This window comes from Mytilus edulis, chromosome 4 (assembly GCF_963676685.1).
Source record: "Mytilus edulis chromosome 4, xbMytEdul2.2, whole genome shotgun sequence".
NCBI lineage: Eukaryota > Metazoa > Mollusca > Bivalvia > Mytilida > Mytilidae > Mytilus > Mytilus edulis.
Genome location: NC_092347.1, coordinates 71720831 through 71740343, shown reverse-complemented (window position 1 = coordinate 71740343; position 19513 = coordinate 71720831). Strand labels below are relative to the sequence as shown.

Sequence of the window (19513 nt, the reverse complement as noted above, 5' to 3'; positions counted from 1 at the left end):
TACGAGCATCATGATAAACAAAATTAAATAATAAGTTTCAAATAGTTCTGGTATGTATATTATATATAGTGGAAAGTAAACTTACCTTTGACCATTACCTTATCATAAATTATCCCCATATTGTACAACAAGGTAACATATTTTTGCCTATTAATTGACATTAGAATTCATTGATTTCCTCTACGAAAGTAGCTTTTTAATGTCAAATTGATAATGAACACCGTTGAGGAAGTTTTTTTGTCATGTTTAGTGTCTCAAATGAAACCTCCTTTGTAATGTTAATGTATGATAATAGTTTTTACAAGGACATCTAAACATCTTATACATAAATAACATACCAGAAAATGGTTTTATGTTTATAAAATGGCGGGTTTACTCAAGGGAAATAAGATCAATTATTAATTTCATAAAATGTTACAGTAATATAGATTATAACCAATACAAATTAATAGAAGTATAATGTGATTGTGATTTTAAAATATAATAAGAGGTAAATTTTATGATACCCACAAAAAAGGTCGTCGCCCAAGACATTTTGTAGGCTTCTTAAGTCTTTTAAAAATGAAAGAACTTTAGGATATATCAACATAATGGTAGATAGTAAACATTAAAAAAAGAAGACGATATTTAATGTGCTTTCCTGAATGTTTTGCATAGTTTTATTGTTGCTCTGTGTTTGTTCTACCCCCCTCCCCCATATGCAATAATGATTTAAGTCTATCAAAAATAGTTTTCAAAATATAGAATTTGCATTTCAAAAATGGATTTTCTTATATGGTTATTTTAGTTTCAAATATTGGTGTTTAATTAATTTTCAAAATGTATTCAAAGGATGTCTTTCTAGTAAAAGTTATTAAAGATTAACTCTTTGTGTATGTTAATTTTCACATTCCAATAACACTTATTACTTATTCAGTTGTTCGGAAAGAAAAAGTTATAAACTATGTCCATACACTTATGGGTTTTTTTCTATCGTTGTTGATTCTCGTCATAATATATTTTTTTTATATTGAATAGAAACGTTGTATTTTGTACCGTTTGTATATATATGCGATAGGTTACGATGAAATGTACCACACGACGATATAGTCTTCAACAAACCCACAAACTGTTTTACAGGTTATTGTTAGTAAAGCAACACTTATAACTTAAAACTGTTAAAATAATCACAGATCTAAAAGCTGACAACACCTATAGTTTTGTTTAATATGTAAACTCATTCATTATTATCCTAAATTTTCAGGTATATTGTGTATTATTGTTTCTTTTTCCTATGATTACATTTGTCCAAAACAGTAGTTTGGAGTAGATTAGAATATAAAATTGAGAAGAATGTCTTCAAGATTATTTGCTGCCTCATCATTTCTCACGCCTTACCTTTCGACATGACTTTTGTAATTTAATAGGAGGTATGTTTCTTTCAATAAAGCCTTCTTCGTTTGATGCCATTTAAATTCCATATTTGGAATTACCCGTATAAATAAGAAGAAAAAAACTTGAATGTATATCAAATCACGAGAGTCTTAATGACAGGTTATTTAACTTTTAATAAACTGAAGACGACATTCATATACCAAAGCTGTATTGTGTATACGACAAGTAGTATAGTAATCGAAAATCACATAAAATGTATTCGACAAACAATATGCACATTCTATCAATGCTCGCTAACTTAAAGAAATTAATAGCACAGAAGGCTGCAACATGGAACTTAAGTTTGTATAGAAGTATAGGGCTTTATCACAGCAGACTCCTTAGAGACATATGTGGGTACTAACGACTCATCTAAAACATAAAATCCTAATTGAAAATATCAATTTCAGCATTACTGCATCTTGTTTGGTCTGTGCAGAGATATAGATTACAGCTATTAACGTACAGTTACGATTAACTATACATGGACTGTCTGAATGACGACAAATATTCCTCAGATGAAAATCTTAGCCTTAAAAACGCTTAATCATTATCTCACAACAGCTTTATATGCCAATTAACCGATTTAGCTTGCTGTGATTGACATTTATTAATGAGTCTAATGAACACCATTATCAACCTTATTTAATAAAAATCAGATCCTGGTCGCCAGTTTTTCTTTGCTCCCACTACAACCAGAACATTTTTGTTATCTATTAAATACCTGCGTCCATATAATTGAACAATGAATGATACACTTACACTTTAAATTGAATTTGATGCTTATTAATAATATTGTGATAAATATATTATGTAGTATCAGATATTAACCATATAGTATCAGATGTTTCTTGTTATTCTCTTTGTGAGATATTAATTTGACTTAATGAATGCTCTTTGGTCGGGTTGTTGTCTCTTTGGCACATTCCCCTTTTCCATTCTCAATTTTAAAGAAAAGAAGTATTTCCGATAGTTAAAAGATAGCACCAGAGTGAAAACGGCGTTCTTATCATGGGAATCAGCTCTGTTAGACAAAAGCCAGGGTGAAAAGTAAGTTCTGACACATCCATGAGAACTGTATGAGATTGACGGAGAATAATCAATGTTGCATACTATACGTTTTTGTGTTATTACACGTACATGTACATTGCATATATAGTAAACATATGCATTGTTGTTCCCTTTTGTCTGGAATATCATTAATTTATTATGTATGAGTATTGTAACATTAGATAAAAACATGCACATTAATAAAACATGGCATTATAATATTAGATAACAATTATCTACAGTCTTAAACAATTTACAAACAAGAGTGTGCACGCTGAAATGTCTCGCATTCTTTACTAATCATTCATATTATGTTGATAGTCCTAAACATAAAGTTTTATTACAACTGTTACATAAATTAAACATTAAACAAGAAAATTAAACATTGACCAATTAACCATGAAAATGATGTCAAGGTCAGATGAACCATGCCAGGCAAACATGAACAGCTAATAATTCTTCCATACAACAAATATAGTTGATCTATTGCTTATAGTTTAAGAAAAACAGACCAAACCACAAAAAACTTAACCCTGAGCAATGAATCATGAAAATGAGGTCAAGGTCAAATAAAACCTGCGCTACTGACATATTGATCATAAAATATTCCCTTACACCAAATACAGTTGACCTATTGCATAAAGTATTAGAAAAAATACCAAAACTCAAAAAATTAACTTCGACCACTGAACCATGAAAATGAGGTCATGGTCAGATGACACCTGACAGCTAGACATGTACGCCTAACAATCATTCAATAAACCAAATATAGTAGACCTATTACATACAGTATAAGAAAAACAGACCAAAACACAAAATCTTAACTTTAACCACTTAACCACTTAACCTTGAAAATGAGGTCAAGGTCAGATGACACCTGCCAGTATGACATGTACACCTTACAGTTCTTCCATACACCGAATATACTAGACCTTTTGCTTATAGTATCTGAGATATTGACTTGACCACCAAAACTTAACCTTGTTCAATGATCCATGAAATGAGGTCAAGGTCAATTGCCTGACGGGCATGAGGACCTTGCAAGGTACGCACATATCAAATATAGTTATCCTTTTACTTATAATAAGAGAGAATTTAACATTACAAAAAATCTTAACTTTTTTTTCAAGTAGTCACAGACCCATGAAAATGAGGTCAAGGACATTGGACATGTGACTGACGGAAACTTCATAACATGAGGCATCTATATACAATGTTTGAAGCATCCAGGTCTTCCACCTTCTAAAATATAAAACTTTTAAAAAATTTGCAAACGCCGTCGCCGGATCACTATCCCTTTGCCCAGCTTTCAGCGCGTTGCATGTTCAGATAGAAATTCCACAAAATTACTTTCACAAAAATAATGAGTAAAATGAAATGTTTCGATGTAATTACAATATTGTCTTAATATGATATGAACTGATTCGTGGACACGCATAAGTGGTGCATTTCATTGCAAATGTGTGTTCATGATATGATACATTTAAATTTCATGCTAAACATTTACGATAACTATTGCAAAGTATAGTCAAAATAAGACAATCAAAACGAACAAAGCAACATTTGAGAGAAACAGTTCTTTTTCCTTTGTTACTTAGCACGCTGATATTACTTAATTCTTTTTTATATTTTCAAATGTGAAATCAATATAAATTGTTTCTCCCTTTGTTGCTGCATCCCACGTATGAAATGTCTTAAATCAAAATAAAGTGCAGAAAAGCAGAAACATATTCATAAAAACACTGATTCTTACCAACTATCCAAAATGTAAGATAAGGTAGAAAAGAAAATTTAAATATTATTACATGTAGAATATCTACGTCAATTATATATAAATAACTTGCATTCATTGGTAAATTATCTCGATAATTCTCTCTACATAACTTGTCATACAAGTGAGAGGTCTAGCTAGCTATAAAACCAGATTAAATCCACAATTTTATACTAAAGGAAATGCCTGTACTAAGTCGGGAATATGACAATCCATTCGTTTGACGTATTTGAGCTTTTGATTTTGCAATTTGATTAGGGAACTTTCGTTTTGAATTTTCCTTGGAGTTCAGTATTTTTGGGATTTTACTTTTTAACATAATACATGAGAACTTTCGAAATGACCAGTTTAAACTTTACCATATTGAAATTTCATTATTTGTGCAATAGTGATATTTCTACGACAACAAAGATCATTGAAGAAGTCTATATACCTCAACATACTGTAGGGCGTAAGTGACATGTGAAAGTGAGTATGTGTCAATGTCGTCGTGATGTTTCTAATTAATCAATTTTTAATTCCTTACCTTGCCAAGATTTAACTAAGGAAAATAAAATCGAATTATAATATTTTCTGTTATACTTTTCGGAACCAATTAATAGTGAATACATGTGATCATGTCTTTTGATAAGACACAATACATTTGCGAATCCGCTATTATCTAAGCCTTATCTGAAGTAATGCACCAAAAATGTGTTTTTAACATCCTTGTCCTTAAGGAGGCTCGCGGGTGTAAGATTTTCAGAAAAAAATCAAACATTTATTTTTCATTACAAATTTTATTAATTACCTTTATTAGTTGTTACTTTATCATATGGTACAAAAATCATTCCAAAAAATCAATTTTTATTGGCCCCAGGTGACTTTTAAAATGTAGATATCATTGAAAAAGCTCCAAATTATCTCCCTTTGGTGCAAAAATGCCACTTTTTGGCATTAAAATTGAAATATCTTTTTTAACTCATCGGTGACCTATATTTTTTATTGTTGTTTTCGAATAAGCTGTTAATGAACTAAATAATTGTAAATTTTAAGCGATTTCTGTAATTTAGTTCTTTTTTAATTTCGATATTACCGCATTTTCTCCTATTAGTTCAACAGAAAAAAAGGACATTAACAAAAATGTATGCTTCTTTAAAAGGCAGATTGTGAGCGTAAATGAACGGTGATCCCATTTTTTTATTTCATTTTTCTATTAAGTATAAGAGAAAGTTCATTTATAGAAAAATCTAGCGAAATCCTATATTAAATTAAAAAAAAAATTGATTTAGACCCGCGAGCCCCCTTAAGTGGATATGCGTCCCACATTGGCAATCATATCACATCTACATATCAGTGTATCAGTTTTGTCAACAAACAATTAAGAGTGTTAGATTCAACTAGCAATATACAACTTGAAATGCAGAAAATATTCACAAATTTTTCTAATGTAAGATCGCGAAAAAGTGATTCCATTTTCATTCTTAAACTTACACTCATCAGTTAAATATTGAGTTATACAAGTCGATGTTCTTTTGTATTGATACATCTGCTCAGACTTTAAAAAACATTTTGGGATGTAAAACACGTTGTAATCTCTTTAACTCTTATCTATTCTTATTTCAAAATACTGCAATACTAATTACGTGGGAAAATAAACAGTTGTTGTATATGCTTTGATATTATAATCGATGGTTCTTCACATGGAATTTGTTTTTATTATGTTCAATGTAAGATGAATTATAAAAATTTTCTTTGCATTCAACTGATCAAAACAATTTATTTCAATGTGCTTATACAATTATACAGTAAAACAAAAACATTAAATGCTAATGAGGCAATATACTGGAAGATGGCAGGTGACGTAGAATAATAAGAAAGGCATCACCTGTCTACCAGACCATGGCATAAACCAATTAAAAATACAGCTAAACCGTTAATTTACAATTTGTTGTCTTTGCTTCTTATTCTCTACAATGAAGCGAAGCTGGTATTTTCATTTGCATATTAAAATACCTATATCTTTGGCCTAAATATTTTGCCTTTTTTGCGAGGGTAAATGTTTTAAAGTGCTGCGATATTCTTATTATAATACTGTTTGACTTCCATCAAGGGTAGATATGGGTAAAATTTCCTTGCTGAAAAAACTTCAAACAGAGTGAGATAAGGATTTATGAAACAAAACTGAACATCTTCTTAAGAGAGCGTTTCGTTGTAAATATCTAGAGGTAAATATTGATTTGATTTGTACTGCCACTTTCTACAAGTAAAACCCAAAACAACTATTGGGTGTCTTTGCTGGTTAAGTTTGCTTTAACAATAGTGTCAAAACATGCAGCAATTTGACTTTACATAAAGGTTTTTATTGGTTGTTAAAATCGCACTCTTTCTTGCACAAAATTGACGTAAAGTTCATTGGAAAGCATTCAGTTTACACGTGGGTCGGTCAATGAGTCTGTTTATGTCAATAAACTTCTTCAAATTTAGTCATGACACAAATAGTTTTTTTTCCTGTGCTGTAGTAATTAGTGAATCTCTTCCAATGAAAGGGTTTGCGTCTGGCGTACTAAATTATAAATTTTATCCTGGTACCTTTGATAACTGTTTGCATTAAGCAATTTCAAAAGGTGTTTCCATTATTATATCTACCATAAACTATGTATTCTTATGAAATAATTAATATGTGATAAGTTACAAGATCATCGACTGTTCAATCGCATTTATGATAAAAATTAATCAACACAATCGCTCGGAATGCAGCAAATTAAAGTCGGCTTGATAGAATTTGATTTTTAGAATAATACGAGTTAATTTTGTAATTCTATATGAATTATTACGTATGAATTCTTATAAGTAGATATATATTACACATATATTTATATATGTTGAGTCCATATGCAAATGTAACAAACTCTCTTTTAAAAATGTAATTGTGTCAATTCATAATCCTTATTTTTTTACTCAAGGAATCGATTACCTTTATTTTTTATTAAACTTTCATGTAATTGTTTGTCCTCGATGGTCTGCAGCATTGTACTTTTTTTGGCCGTTTAAGTTTTTATAGCGTCACTAGTGAGTCTTTTGTAAACGAAACGAATATATGGCGTACACAATAATAAGCCTGGTATCTTTGATTAGACTTTTGTTAACATTTTGAAAAGCCAACAGATTTTAACATGATAAAAACTCCGGAATGAATGAGAAGTCCAACAAAGCATTCAAAGTACGTTTGATAGTAAAAAGTAGTATATAAACTCCGTATTTCAAATTAACAAATGTCAATTAATGTCAAATACAATTTATTCAAAAGTAGAAACAATAATATTACAGTTAATGATGAGTTTAAAATATATTCTGCTATATTTTGGTATTTCATTTAAATAATGTTATCTTCAAAACTCTGTATTTAATGTGTGAAGAAACGAAAACAATTTACATTTTTATAGCAGAAGAACCATATCTGTCTTGTCTGCCATAAGTATACCACAACTACGATATCACTTGTTGAAAATGATAATGTGATTAATTCTATAATTTAAAAAAAGTATAAGATTCAAACGTCTGCATAAAACCTTTCTGATTGTTTAACTCCACATGCAAATTTGCATCGTCGAATTCACACCTTGGATCTTAGATTTTTTTCTAAATGAGATAACCAGACAAATGTTTCAAAATAATCAAAATGAATGCAATTTAATAACGTCTACAAATCTCGATATATCGAGTAATAAAGGACTACTGGCATATAGAAATAGCCAGAAAGTTTAGATGTTTTAAAATATTCCACCTCAGATAACAAATGATTGATGTCTACTTAGTTTATCTCTCTGAATGTTGGCTTTGATCATTTCCTAGTACCGCATTGTAAAATACATGTAGATAACAAAAACAACTAAAAGGATTAAGTTCTTAATTTTCAATGAATAATCAACTACCTCCTAGAACAAAGGGATCATGTTTAGCGTCGATCAAACGCTAGAATTATTTGTAATGTTAAGGTTAAAGCTATTGTAAGCTAAATAACAACCTTGTGTGGAAAAACGATAACTGTGCATTTCAAAATATTGTCAATATATTGACTTGGTACAGGCATTTTCAAATGTAGAAAATGGTGGATTGAACCTGGTTTTATAGTGCTAAACTTCTCACTTGTACGAAAGCCACACCAATTTCTATTATATTGACAATGACGCATGAACAAAATGTCACAAATAGGGGTATAAATACAACACGAACCCCACCAAATACTAGGGATAATTTCAGGTGCTAACGAAAGGGGAAGGGGGAGCAGAGCCTGTTCCAATTGTGGCACCCATCTCGTTGCTCATGTTACAAAGCCGTTAAATATTCTTATTCGGTAGGTCACATTTGTGAAAAGGGGAGGGGATTGTAGAGACATAAGGAACATTTCCGATATCATCTGTATAACGACTATTCAAAAATGTCCAACCAACTCGTGATGGCATCCGTAATATTTACAAAGGGATGATTACAACTTTACCATTTGAAGCTCTTAGTTTGAAAAAAATGAAAAGGTAACAATTGAAATAACACGTGCAAAAACAACAAATGTAATGAAAAACATCTTGAAAAAAGTGCTTGCTTTTAAATGAAAAAAACTTTAAAACGACTTCATAGTTCTGAATTGTATGCAAATTGTTACAGATTTCTTACCTCAGGAATATACTATTTTACAGTTTAGTTGAACATGACAAAACCATTAGGGAATTTTTTGTCCCCAATGATATGCAACCTCGAACTTTATTCGGTCTATTTAACTTGTTTTATTCTGGCGTTACTTGTGAGACCTTTAATTTTAGTTCTGGTATCTATGATGAGTTTTATTTAACGATTGTTTAATCTCACATAACTATTAGAAGACAAATTTAGTTACAAACTCAAAATAAGGGAATTGCACGGACTCCAGAATGTTCAAGATATTGTGCGTTAAATAATTTATTTTCTTCCTCCCTTTCAAACGCTGTTTACATAAAATCCGTTCATTTGAGTTGCGTAACAAAAACGTATATTTATGTTTTACAATGTCATTACTGTTATCAGGCAGATAGATGTGTAGGTGTTATACGGGATGATAATTATTTTATAATCAAGGCTCCAAAATGAGGCCAGAAATTTTTCAACTGGTATCCTACAATATTGGTAATTATTTGACATGCATTGATCACAATTGTATATGTAATATAGAGCGAAGTTGAAAAAAGTTTTTGACAGGCATATAATATGGTGAAAAAATTATTTAAGTTTGTTGTAACTTAAACAAGTGTAAAGACTTTTCAGAATGACAAAGAATTATCTCCAAAAAAACGCTTCAGTAAACTTCGGGTTTTCTCCCTCCACAAAAGTAAATAAAAGAAACAATTATAAGACGGATTTTCGATGCACTATTGAAAGATTTGCAACACGCATCATGTTTATTAATATCACCTTAATTGTTATTTAAGATCTCAAGTGGAACGAGGCAATATCAAAAGATTTTAATGATCTTTGTGTGGAAAAGTATAAAACAAAAAAAGCAACCGTAGGCCAAGTACCGAATTATTAACTAAGAATTTAATTTTGGATGTAATGCGTCTTCTGATTGGCTGACATTGTTTTGTTTATCAGTTCATATGGCTAGTTTAGTCATGTGACCATGACGTCTACAACGTTTTTTTCATGTTTTTTCCCGGTTTTAAATGTAATTTAGAATTAAATTATAAGAAATAAATGTAATTTTTCTTCTGTCTAATCGAAATAACATAAAAAATTTGGTGCACATTGTTAAATAACCAACTACGCGCGTTATTCAGTGAGCACCACATTCTTTTTTATTTCTTCATAGACAGAAAAAAGTATTACAGCCATTCCTTAAAAATGATCGTCTTACACAAACTGTGGAAAAAGATATCTCAAAGGAACAAAATTGATCACACCTTCATATTCTTTGCATAAGGCCTACACGTATTGCATATCTTTTCCTGTATAACTATATCTTCCTTGTAAGCTTCCTCTCTTCAGTTCAATTCTCCCTGTACATTTCTGTTTTTCTTAAGACAAAAGGAACAACTTGCGTTTCCAAACAAAGTAAATGATTTCTCCAAGATAATAGTCTCAAGTTGTAAGACAAATTAAATCAATACTTTGAATAAGCGCTTTACGTAAACCAGAAACATAATTTTTTCGTATTTCTTATCAACGGAATTGGCTACTTGTGAATTCAGCAGATACCTGATCAAGGAAATATTAAATATTAATGGATCAATATTTGCATGTACAACATCGATTTTGGCAGCTATTGCATATTAAAACAGAATGTATGACTAGACTATTGACATTTGTCGTCATTTTTATCCCATTAAACATGGCTGCAACAGCAGTGTCCAAACCAATTATTCATTAAATCCTTATATATGCGCATAAACGATCTTACACTGAAAACAACCAATACTAAAACCAGCTCTTGTGGATGTTACTCTACACAACGATAATCATATAATATTCCGACCTTTTCAATACCCAATGGTTAATTTTAGAACAGCAAAAATAATGTTTCCTGATAATACACGTGCAGGTTTTGCATTTTGTACACAACATGTTATTAATTATAACATACTCAACTGTAGACTGCTTTCTATTCCTTACTTTTTGGGCAATCAAATTTAATAATTAACTTAATAAGAGTACTATTATTAAGCGATTTATAAAAGCAATAATTGAAAACTCTTTCGCATTAACTTTCACGTACTATATAGGAAGATCATCTGATTTTCGGGAAAGGAGAGATGGGATTTGGTAAGAGCTGAAGATAAATAACCTTAGCCTGGTTTCTGGATATTTATTTAAAGCATTTCCTAATAATATTGTTCTAGATAAATTTACATCTTTAACTTTCATAATTTTAGTAATTAAGAAATATTCTTTTAATGTAGAGTATGAGGTAAGATGCATCAACTTCCAAGCAAGGACCGAAGCTCATAAACTCGGCAATAAACGCAGGACTTCGGGAATGTCCGGAGAGCCGACAACCTTGCTTCGGAAGTTGAAGACGCATCTGTTGACATTTCATATTACTGTTCTTATGCTTCAATATTGATGTCTACACCTGCATGATGATGAATGCACCTGCATCATGTTGACTAATATAATGTATCCACAAATATATCAAAGGGATGTTTCTTATTATTTCATGACCAAAAACTATAATTGACCTCCTTACAATACTTTTGGGCCATGCAACTGCATTAGTCTCAATGTTAAAATTTACAAAAAGTAAAAAATTACAGAATTATTTATCCATTGATAATGTCCAAGTTTTTCTTCTTGTTCATTAACAGTAAAGACAAAGATGTATAGTACATAACTGACTTAAAATCAGACATCCATTATCTGTACATGGTGTGGTTGCAATACGCCCGCCAATAAAATAAAGTAAATAAAGATAGTGAAAACATATACTGGTAAATTACTAGTTGTTTTTGTAGAAATTCTTTACTGGGTCCGTGGCATTTTCCCCTCCTTTTTAAATTTTCTAGTTGCAGTCCAAATATCCTTCATTGCAGCACCAACGTTTTGTATGATTTGGCAATTTGTGCTCGTACAGTATGCATGAAATATTTGTAATTGACCGTTATTCAAGTCACAAGATATCAATCAAAGGAATACGAGAGTCACTTACTATATAAGATAATCACACTATAAATTTGTTAAAGTCTCGTGCAATAACCTAAGGATATTCTACAATGTAGTACCAATCTTTATTTCTATCTAAGTTTACGAAAATATGGTCAACACTCTTTGGTTGTAAATCAAGAATAGACGCTTTTACACCTTTATGCACTGATGTTTCAAATAAGCAATTTATGACAATCTATATGATTGCATGACATTAACCCATGATTACATGTTTTATCTATTAGTTATAAAAACAACTCGGTTAAGACCCTCAACACAATGCCTATAAATTCAGTCGATGTTATGGTTATTTACAACCCAAAAGACAACAGGTCATACATATATTATTTTCAATATGAAATTGTCTGATAATCAAATATCTAACGTTGTATTTGTTTTCATTTTGATGAAAAACGAGGGTATATTTGGATAGAAATGTATTTGACTTTATTGTTTGAAATGGAAAAAAACCACCAATATAATCGAAAGCTAACATCATGTAAATTTTTACTCTGAATCTAAATAGTACATACTGGATACAACAATTTTTCGGGCGCCAAAGTTTAATTATCATTGAAACCATTTAGAAACCTTACTATTGTATCAGACACTTTTTTGTTTAGTGACTTTCAAACTCAAACAAAACAAATATCTTTATAAATCCTGCCAGAAGTCGTAATAAAATGTATTGCGTTACTCTATGTACTTTTCAAATTGATTAAGACAAACAAAACAAATTCATTATACAGAATTCCTATGCAATATTTAAGTGGTTGGCTATTTATCATAGTTATATAGATTTTGACGTTTCATTCCATTAGATATTGATGAATCATTCCTGATATTGCAGGATGGCTTAACAATAATTAAGTTAACATATCAGTAGAATATCCCATTATTTTGATCTTTTGCAAGATCAGCAAATGTGATAAACAAGCGTTATAATGAATATTATTAGAGCTAAAGTAAACTCATCAAAGATAGCAGGCTTATAGTTTTGTAAGCCAGACGCACGTTTCCTCTACAAAAGACAAATTAAGGATGTTATGTAACATGTCCTTCATGCGCCGATGATCGGTTTTCAATAAAATATTCGATTCGTATTCGTGACACTCGAATCAAATGGTAAAAAGGCAAAGGAAAAAGAAGGAAGTTGGAGAGCATTGGAGACTCAAAAGTCCAAAAGGATTTTCCAAATACAGCTTAGTATCTAGCATTTTCGACATTCAGGTTTAAATTTTCTTGATTATTAAAAAGACCTTAATTCTCTTTTACGATCGTTTCAAAGGGTACAAAAGTGTATGGAAATTGATCCCAGTATGTCCACCAGGTCTTATGACGGATTCAAGAAAGAATATTACTTGCTATACTTCCAGTGGCAAGTAATTCTTCGTGCAAATTCATAACACGAACAAATTAATTAATACAATTGAAAGATTCAGCAAAATGGGTCGACCGGAATAAAATTTTGGACATCATTGTAAAAGAGGAGGGTATGTAAAATAGTAGTAGTTATTTTGCCGTTGCAATATGCAATCATCAAAACCCTCATAAAGATGTTGAAAGCTTTCTTCAACGTAAACACACCGTCACATTACTAACAGTGGTATCGTTCTCATTCCGATAAGACGAGGTTATTTCACATGCAACAAAGTCAAACGAACGTCTTTTAACTGCCCCTTCATACAAATAATTGATAATTTTATTTAAAACACTTTATACTTGATTAAATTAAATGTCAGTGGGGCGCCCCTGGATGGTAAGGGCGCTTACACTTCGAAAGAGCGTAAAGGTCAAAAGCGTTCGTTGCACGGAATGAATTATGTATCTTAAAGAATATTAAGAATTATTTATGAAAAAAGATATTTCATTGAAGGCAGTTTTGTATGATAATCAATTTATTAAAGAAATTGACGCTTACAGCCCAAGATTATAAGTTTATTTTACAAAATACCCTCATGCCATAGTAGTAAGAATGTTGCTGACAGAGTGATTGGCATTTCTTCATTTCAATATCATTTTTTGCTTAAATCTCGCATATTCCCCCCTACCGGCAATACAAATATACTATACCAATCAATTTCAGAGATAATTTTTAATCATCTTACGAATATCTTTGACAGCTTTCTTGCTAGCATGTCAATTTCATCGAGTCTGTTTTTACACTTACATTAACATTGGTTAAATAGGCAGATTTTTCATAGGAGAAATAAGAAAGAGAAATTTTGTTCTACTCTTGATCTTTCAAAATTACTATAGAAACAAACTATGTCATTTATATAAAACAGCTTCATTCTTATAAATTAAACATGTAAAGAATCTATTAATGTCAAAAACATGTGTTGATGTATAACGTTAGTAGTAATCATTGACAAAAATCCATATTCCCGTAAAATATACACGTGGTTTACTCAGACACGCAGGATATAGCTTAATTCATATGGAAATATTGTCCTTCTTAGACTGTTAAACTGATAGAAAAACACACGTGAAGGCATTTAAAGTAACAAAAATATGTCTTATTCATATAATATGGTTTCTAAGAAAAATATCAATTATTGGAAAAAAATATACAACTTTGTAACTACAATTTTTAGTAAAGTACGTTTGGTCTTTTCGGCTTTTTTTTATTCGAGCGTCACTGGTGAGTCTTTTTGCAGACAAAACGCACGTCTGGCGCAAATACAAAATTTCAATCTTGGTATCTATGATGAGTTTATTTACGACAGTATATAACAAAAACCCAACTCCCGTCCCCTATAAAAATCAAGCATTTGACCACAAAAAACAAACAAACGGGTAGTATCATTTGACTAATCCAATTCCGACAAAAAGAAGAGACAGTGTCAAACTTCAAATAATAATGTATGATTCATTGAAACATCTTGGTAGAAATTTTGTACGGGTTGAAAACTATGTCACTCCAAAAGTGGTACTATTTTTAACACCACTCAATTGACTCGTTCAAGTGTACCAACTTCATAAAAAATATTCTACAATCTTAAACGTTTTACTAGGTACCGTAATGTCAGACAAGAAATTAATTATTTACTATCTAACTTATTACATTTATAATCGGCTAAAACTAAGTTTCCAAATGAAGTATTATCTTTTTGGTACTATTTAACAATACAATAATTCAACACACGTTTACGAAGCCGTCAGACGTTATCCGAAGGGAATACTTTTAATTCAATTTGACTTGATTGAATTGTTGTTTGCATAGCAGAGATTCTGTGGAAATTCGATTACTACCATTGGCATTGACTTAACATTATGTCTAACAAGACCAAATCAATAACCTGTTGAAAATATTTACTGTAGCATTTAATTTGGGAAACGAGTGATACACAATTACTATCGGTTAGTCGACCAAAACGCCGACTTCTCTATCGGAACCGGACGCAGGTCTTATAACATGCATCTTATTTATTGATTGACATTTTTGTGTTTACACCACAATGCAGAACAAAGTGCGGTATCGGTATGAACATCACCTAATTGATTATATACAATGAAAAGGCAGTTTGAAGTGATACAAAAGGGGAACGAATTACTAGTGCCATAGAAAATACACGAAAGTTTTGGGGTAGTACTGGATAATCTTACCTCAGCATCGGCCCATAATAATTCTACTCCTAACTACTGATATTGGTAGGGTTTTTAATGCTAAGGATATTAATTTAGATATAGTAAGGAGTCAATCAGTTTAATGCAGTTTCTGGCAGAAAACCATATACCAAAATTTATTTTTCTTTCGGCCTTTATCAACTGTTGATACATAAAAGAGGGGCGAAAGATACATGTTAAGCGTAGGGTTACATGGAATTGTATGGAATAGTGCCATTTGATTATAATTTCCCGACACGTTAAAATGAAAAGACATTAAATATTTCAGTTATCTCATTAAAAGCAAAATATCATCCTAGAAAAGTTCATATCATATAAATAAGTCAACCTTTACAATTTATTTCACACGCAGACGCGCATATACACAGAAGCTTTTCATAGTTATACTGAAAAAACAAATTTGAAAAGTTATCTTTAACATGTTTCTACTAGTGTTGTCAACGATTAACCGGTCGAACGACCGAATACCGAATACCAAAAAAGCTAACCGGTTAACCGGACTTTTTTTCAATTTTGATAGATTTGATATAAATTTGTATTGAAATCAATAAATAGTTATGCTTTATTTAAAAAATGTCGTCGTGGTAATTAATTTGACAGATCAATTGTCCAGTATATTGATTGCTATTGTTAATCCTAAAACATAAAATTAATTAGAGCTCGGGCAGGATCTTAAAGAAACATAATTAGTATTACATGTTTTTTTTAGCAGTAACTTTAAATCAGTGATGCGATTAAATTTTACTAATTACTTCATTATTTCGTTTTTGATCTAATATTGTGTAAACCTACATCTAAATGTGCAACCCCTGTAGTGCTAGGCTTAGTTTTATTTTAAACGAAATGCTAACTCAAAAATTAAGAAATGCAAATCAATGTGAATGTTCTCAATGTATACATGATAGTACGAGTAACATACTTAAAGAAACAAGCAAACAAAGTAAATAAACATGTTGTACGGTCACCTATAGTTGTTCATTTCTGTGTCATTTTGGTCTCTTGTGGAGAATTGTCTCATTGGCAATCATACCACATCTTCTTTTTTTTAATGATTAATCATTTCAAATTGAAACGCTCCACATTATTTTGGGAGACAACAAGAGAAAAGGAAAGAATAATCGGTTTCAGACATATTCAATTCTACGAGATCAAGAAGTTTTTTTTTATTTTTCAATCTGAAGTTGGTACAACCGCTATATAGTTGATACGGTGTATTCGATTATTAAAAGTGAAACTTCGCTAGGCATCCTCACAGACAAGTCTTATAATGCCAAAGGACAAACTTTAATTCCATAAGCGTAAATTTATGACTTGGATGAAAGGTTGTCAAATTGACACTCATACCTCATCTTATCTATGTGTAGGGTACTATTGATAAAGCTTTCAAACACCAACTTAAACTACCGGTTAACCGGTTAATCGGTCGAACGAATATCCGAGTAACCGGTTAGGAAAAAGTGCACGATTTGACAACACTAGTTTCTACTTGTCGACTTGTTGAAAAACTTTGGATTTATACTTATATTCGTTTCAATTTGACCAGTTTATTAAAAACAATAACATTAACGGTACCAATTTTCCTGCACCAGATGCGCATTTCGACAATACATGTCTCTTCAGTGATGCTCGTGGTAAAAATATTTGAAATCCAAAGTTTATATAAAAGATGAAGAGCTATAATCCAAAAGGTCCAAAAAGTATAGTCAAATCCGTGAAAGGAATCAGAGCTTTGCATGAGGGAGATACATTCCTCAATTTATAATAATTTCTAACATTTTGTAACATCAAAGGTGTATCCCTGTAGTAAGTGTAATATTAATTTATGATAATTCTATATAAACATAATGGCATGTGGTATTTTTGCCAATGGTACATCTATCCACCAAAGTTCCATTGACGAAGATAATACATGTAAAAGCAATTCTAGCAACTATACCTATCTATAAAAAAAAATATGATTTGAATTCGATGATTCTTAAACTATCGTCACGTGTAATCTTGAAACCTAATAAAATTGGTCGTAAAACATATTACGACTACGTAACACGAAAACCTTATTAAGTAGTCTCCTAGCATAGTGGTTTTAGGTCTTGCATGATTGATTTTGACAAAGTCACTAATGAAAATATGAGCGTAATTTGTAACAACACACATGAGACATCTAAAACAGCTATGTTGCTAATGAAGGACGATGGTCGTATATGAAGAACGTCATTTTATGTCTGTGACAATCTTCTATATACAGTAAATATTGACATGGTGAAAAAGACACTTTACTTTAAAAAAAAAAAGGGCAACAGTAGTATACCGCTGTTCGAAAGTCATAAATCGATTGAGAGAAAACAAATCCGGGTTACAAACTAAAACTGCGGTAAACACATCAACTATAAAAAGAAAACAACGAAATAACAGAAACACTGAATGCATCAAAAAATCAAAACGACAATACAACACACACAGAAACTAACTTTAAGATAACAACTGTCATTTTAAAAGCTACAGTTCTTTTTAATATGCCCTGTGTAACGATTCAGAATAGCTCCTCTCATAAAAAAAGCCAACTAAATGCTTATCATTTTGAAGTTATATTCCACTCTTCATTTTATGCTAATGATCAAATGAAGATTTAGGTAAGTCGTCGAGACAACAACACAAGTTATTATTTCAAATGAATTTGAACCTGGAACATCGGTGTTGACTTGAATGAAGTATTTAAAATTTGAATATATTATACATAATGACGCATCTTTTTCAAAACTATATTGCTGATACCATTTGTGTTGTTCATTTCTGTGATTTAAGATGTTAACTTTCTTTTAGGGACAGAGTTTATAATTGTTTAGCATGAAAATTTGCTGAACACAAGCAAGAACCGAACTTGGGATCTTTATGATGACGAACACTTTCCACGGTAAGGAGAAAGGAACGATTAAGCGCTGAAAACATGTACCTGTCGAAGTCAGGAACCTGTAAATCAAATGTTATAAGTTAATAAAGGCAACTGTAGTATGAAACTAAATCACAAAATACTAAACTACGAGGAAATTCAAAACGGAAAGACCCTAAACGGTGTTCAAAAGTCATAAATCGACTGAGAGAAAACAAATCCGGGTTACAAAAGATGGGCGAACGAAACCAGAGGGACAAACTCATTGATCAAAAATAAACTGACAATGTCATGGCTAAATAAGAAACAGACAAACAGACGAATAACAGTACACAAAACGCAACATAGAAAATTAAAAACTAAGCAAAACGAACCCCACCAAAAACTGGGGTTGATATCAGGATCAGGCTATTTGTCCTCTGTCGTTTGGATTGATTCACATTTTGTGATGTCTGGGGCTTTTATTGGTGACTATAAGGGTATCACGTTGTTGGTACCCAACGGGGCGCATTGCATTTGCGCCAATTTTTTAAAAATCTAATCTTTCGTTTGCGCCAAAAAATAAAAACTTCATTTGCGCCATTTCACAGGTACATTTATATACAGATAAGATATAACGGAAAAATTAAATATTCATTGCTCTAACAGGTTCGTCTCTTCAATATTCCCCCTGGGTAATTGAGCGAGTTCATACTCTTTTCTGATACAAAACTGAGAGTTGCAAAGGTTTAAAATTATGTGTAGTGTTCACATGTTTGAGCTATCAAGATAGACGTTGTGAATTCAGATAAAAAAAAACAGAGGAAATACGTCTGTAATTTGTCATGACCACACATAAATATATATATATATATAAAAAGAAAATCATATGTTCTGAAAAATAGATACAAGTCGTTTAAGTGTACAAACAAAACAAATTTGGAAAGCCAGAATAACAACTGATATGGACTGCAGTTCGACGATGAGAGAAAAAGAAAAACAGACTATCTTTTGGATAAATATGGTATGCACATAAGAGGTGAAATTTCCAGACATTATTACATCGGAACCGTCGCTATCAAGTTTTGGATAGAACAGACTTATAACTTTACTATAGTGTATAGCGTTAAGAA

The 19513-nt window shown here is 31.2% G+C and overlaps 1 protein-coding gene across 7 annotated transcripts in view; it reads right to left on the bottom strand.

Annotated features, from left to right (window-relative positions):
• The window catches only part of LOC139520403 (Kv channel-interacting protein 4-like), a 210436-nt gene that overhangs the window by 9478 nt on the left and 181445 nt on the right, over positions 1-19513 (bottom strand). The window contains exon 1 of one of the 7 annotated variants that reach the window (XM_071312996.1): positions 86-215. The exons of the other annotated variants lie outside the window; for them this stretch is intronic. Within the exon in view, the coding sequence (XP_071169097.1) occupies positions 86-161 (76 nt within the window). The 5' untranslated portion in view covers positions 162-215. Of the gene's footprint in view, positions 1-85; positions 216-19513 lie in introns of those variants that run through there. 7 annotated transcript variants of the gene reach the window in all.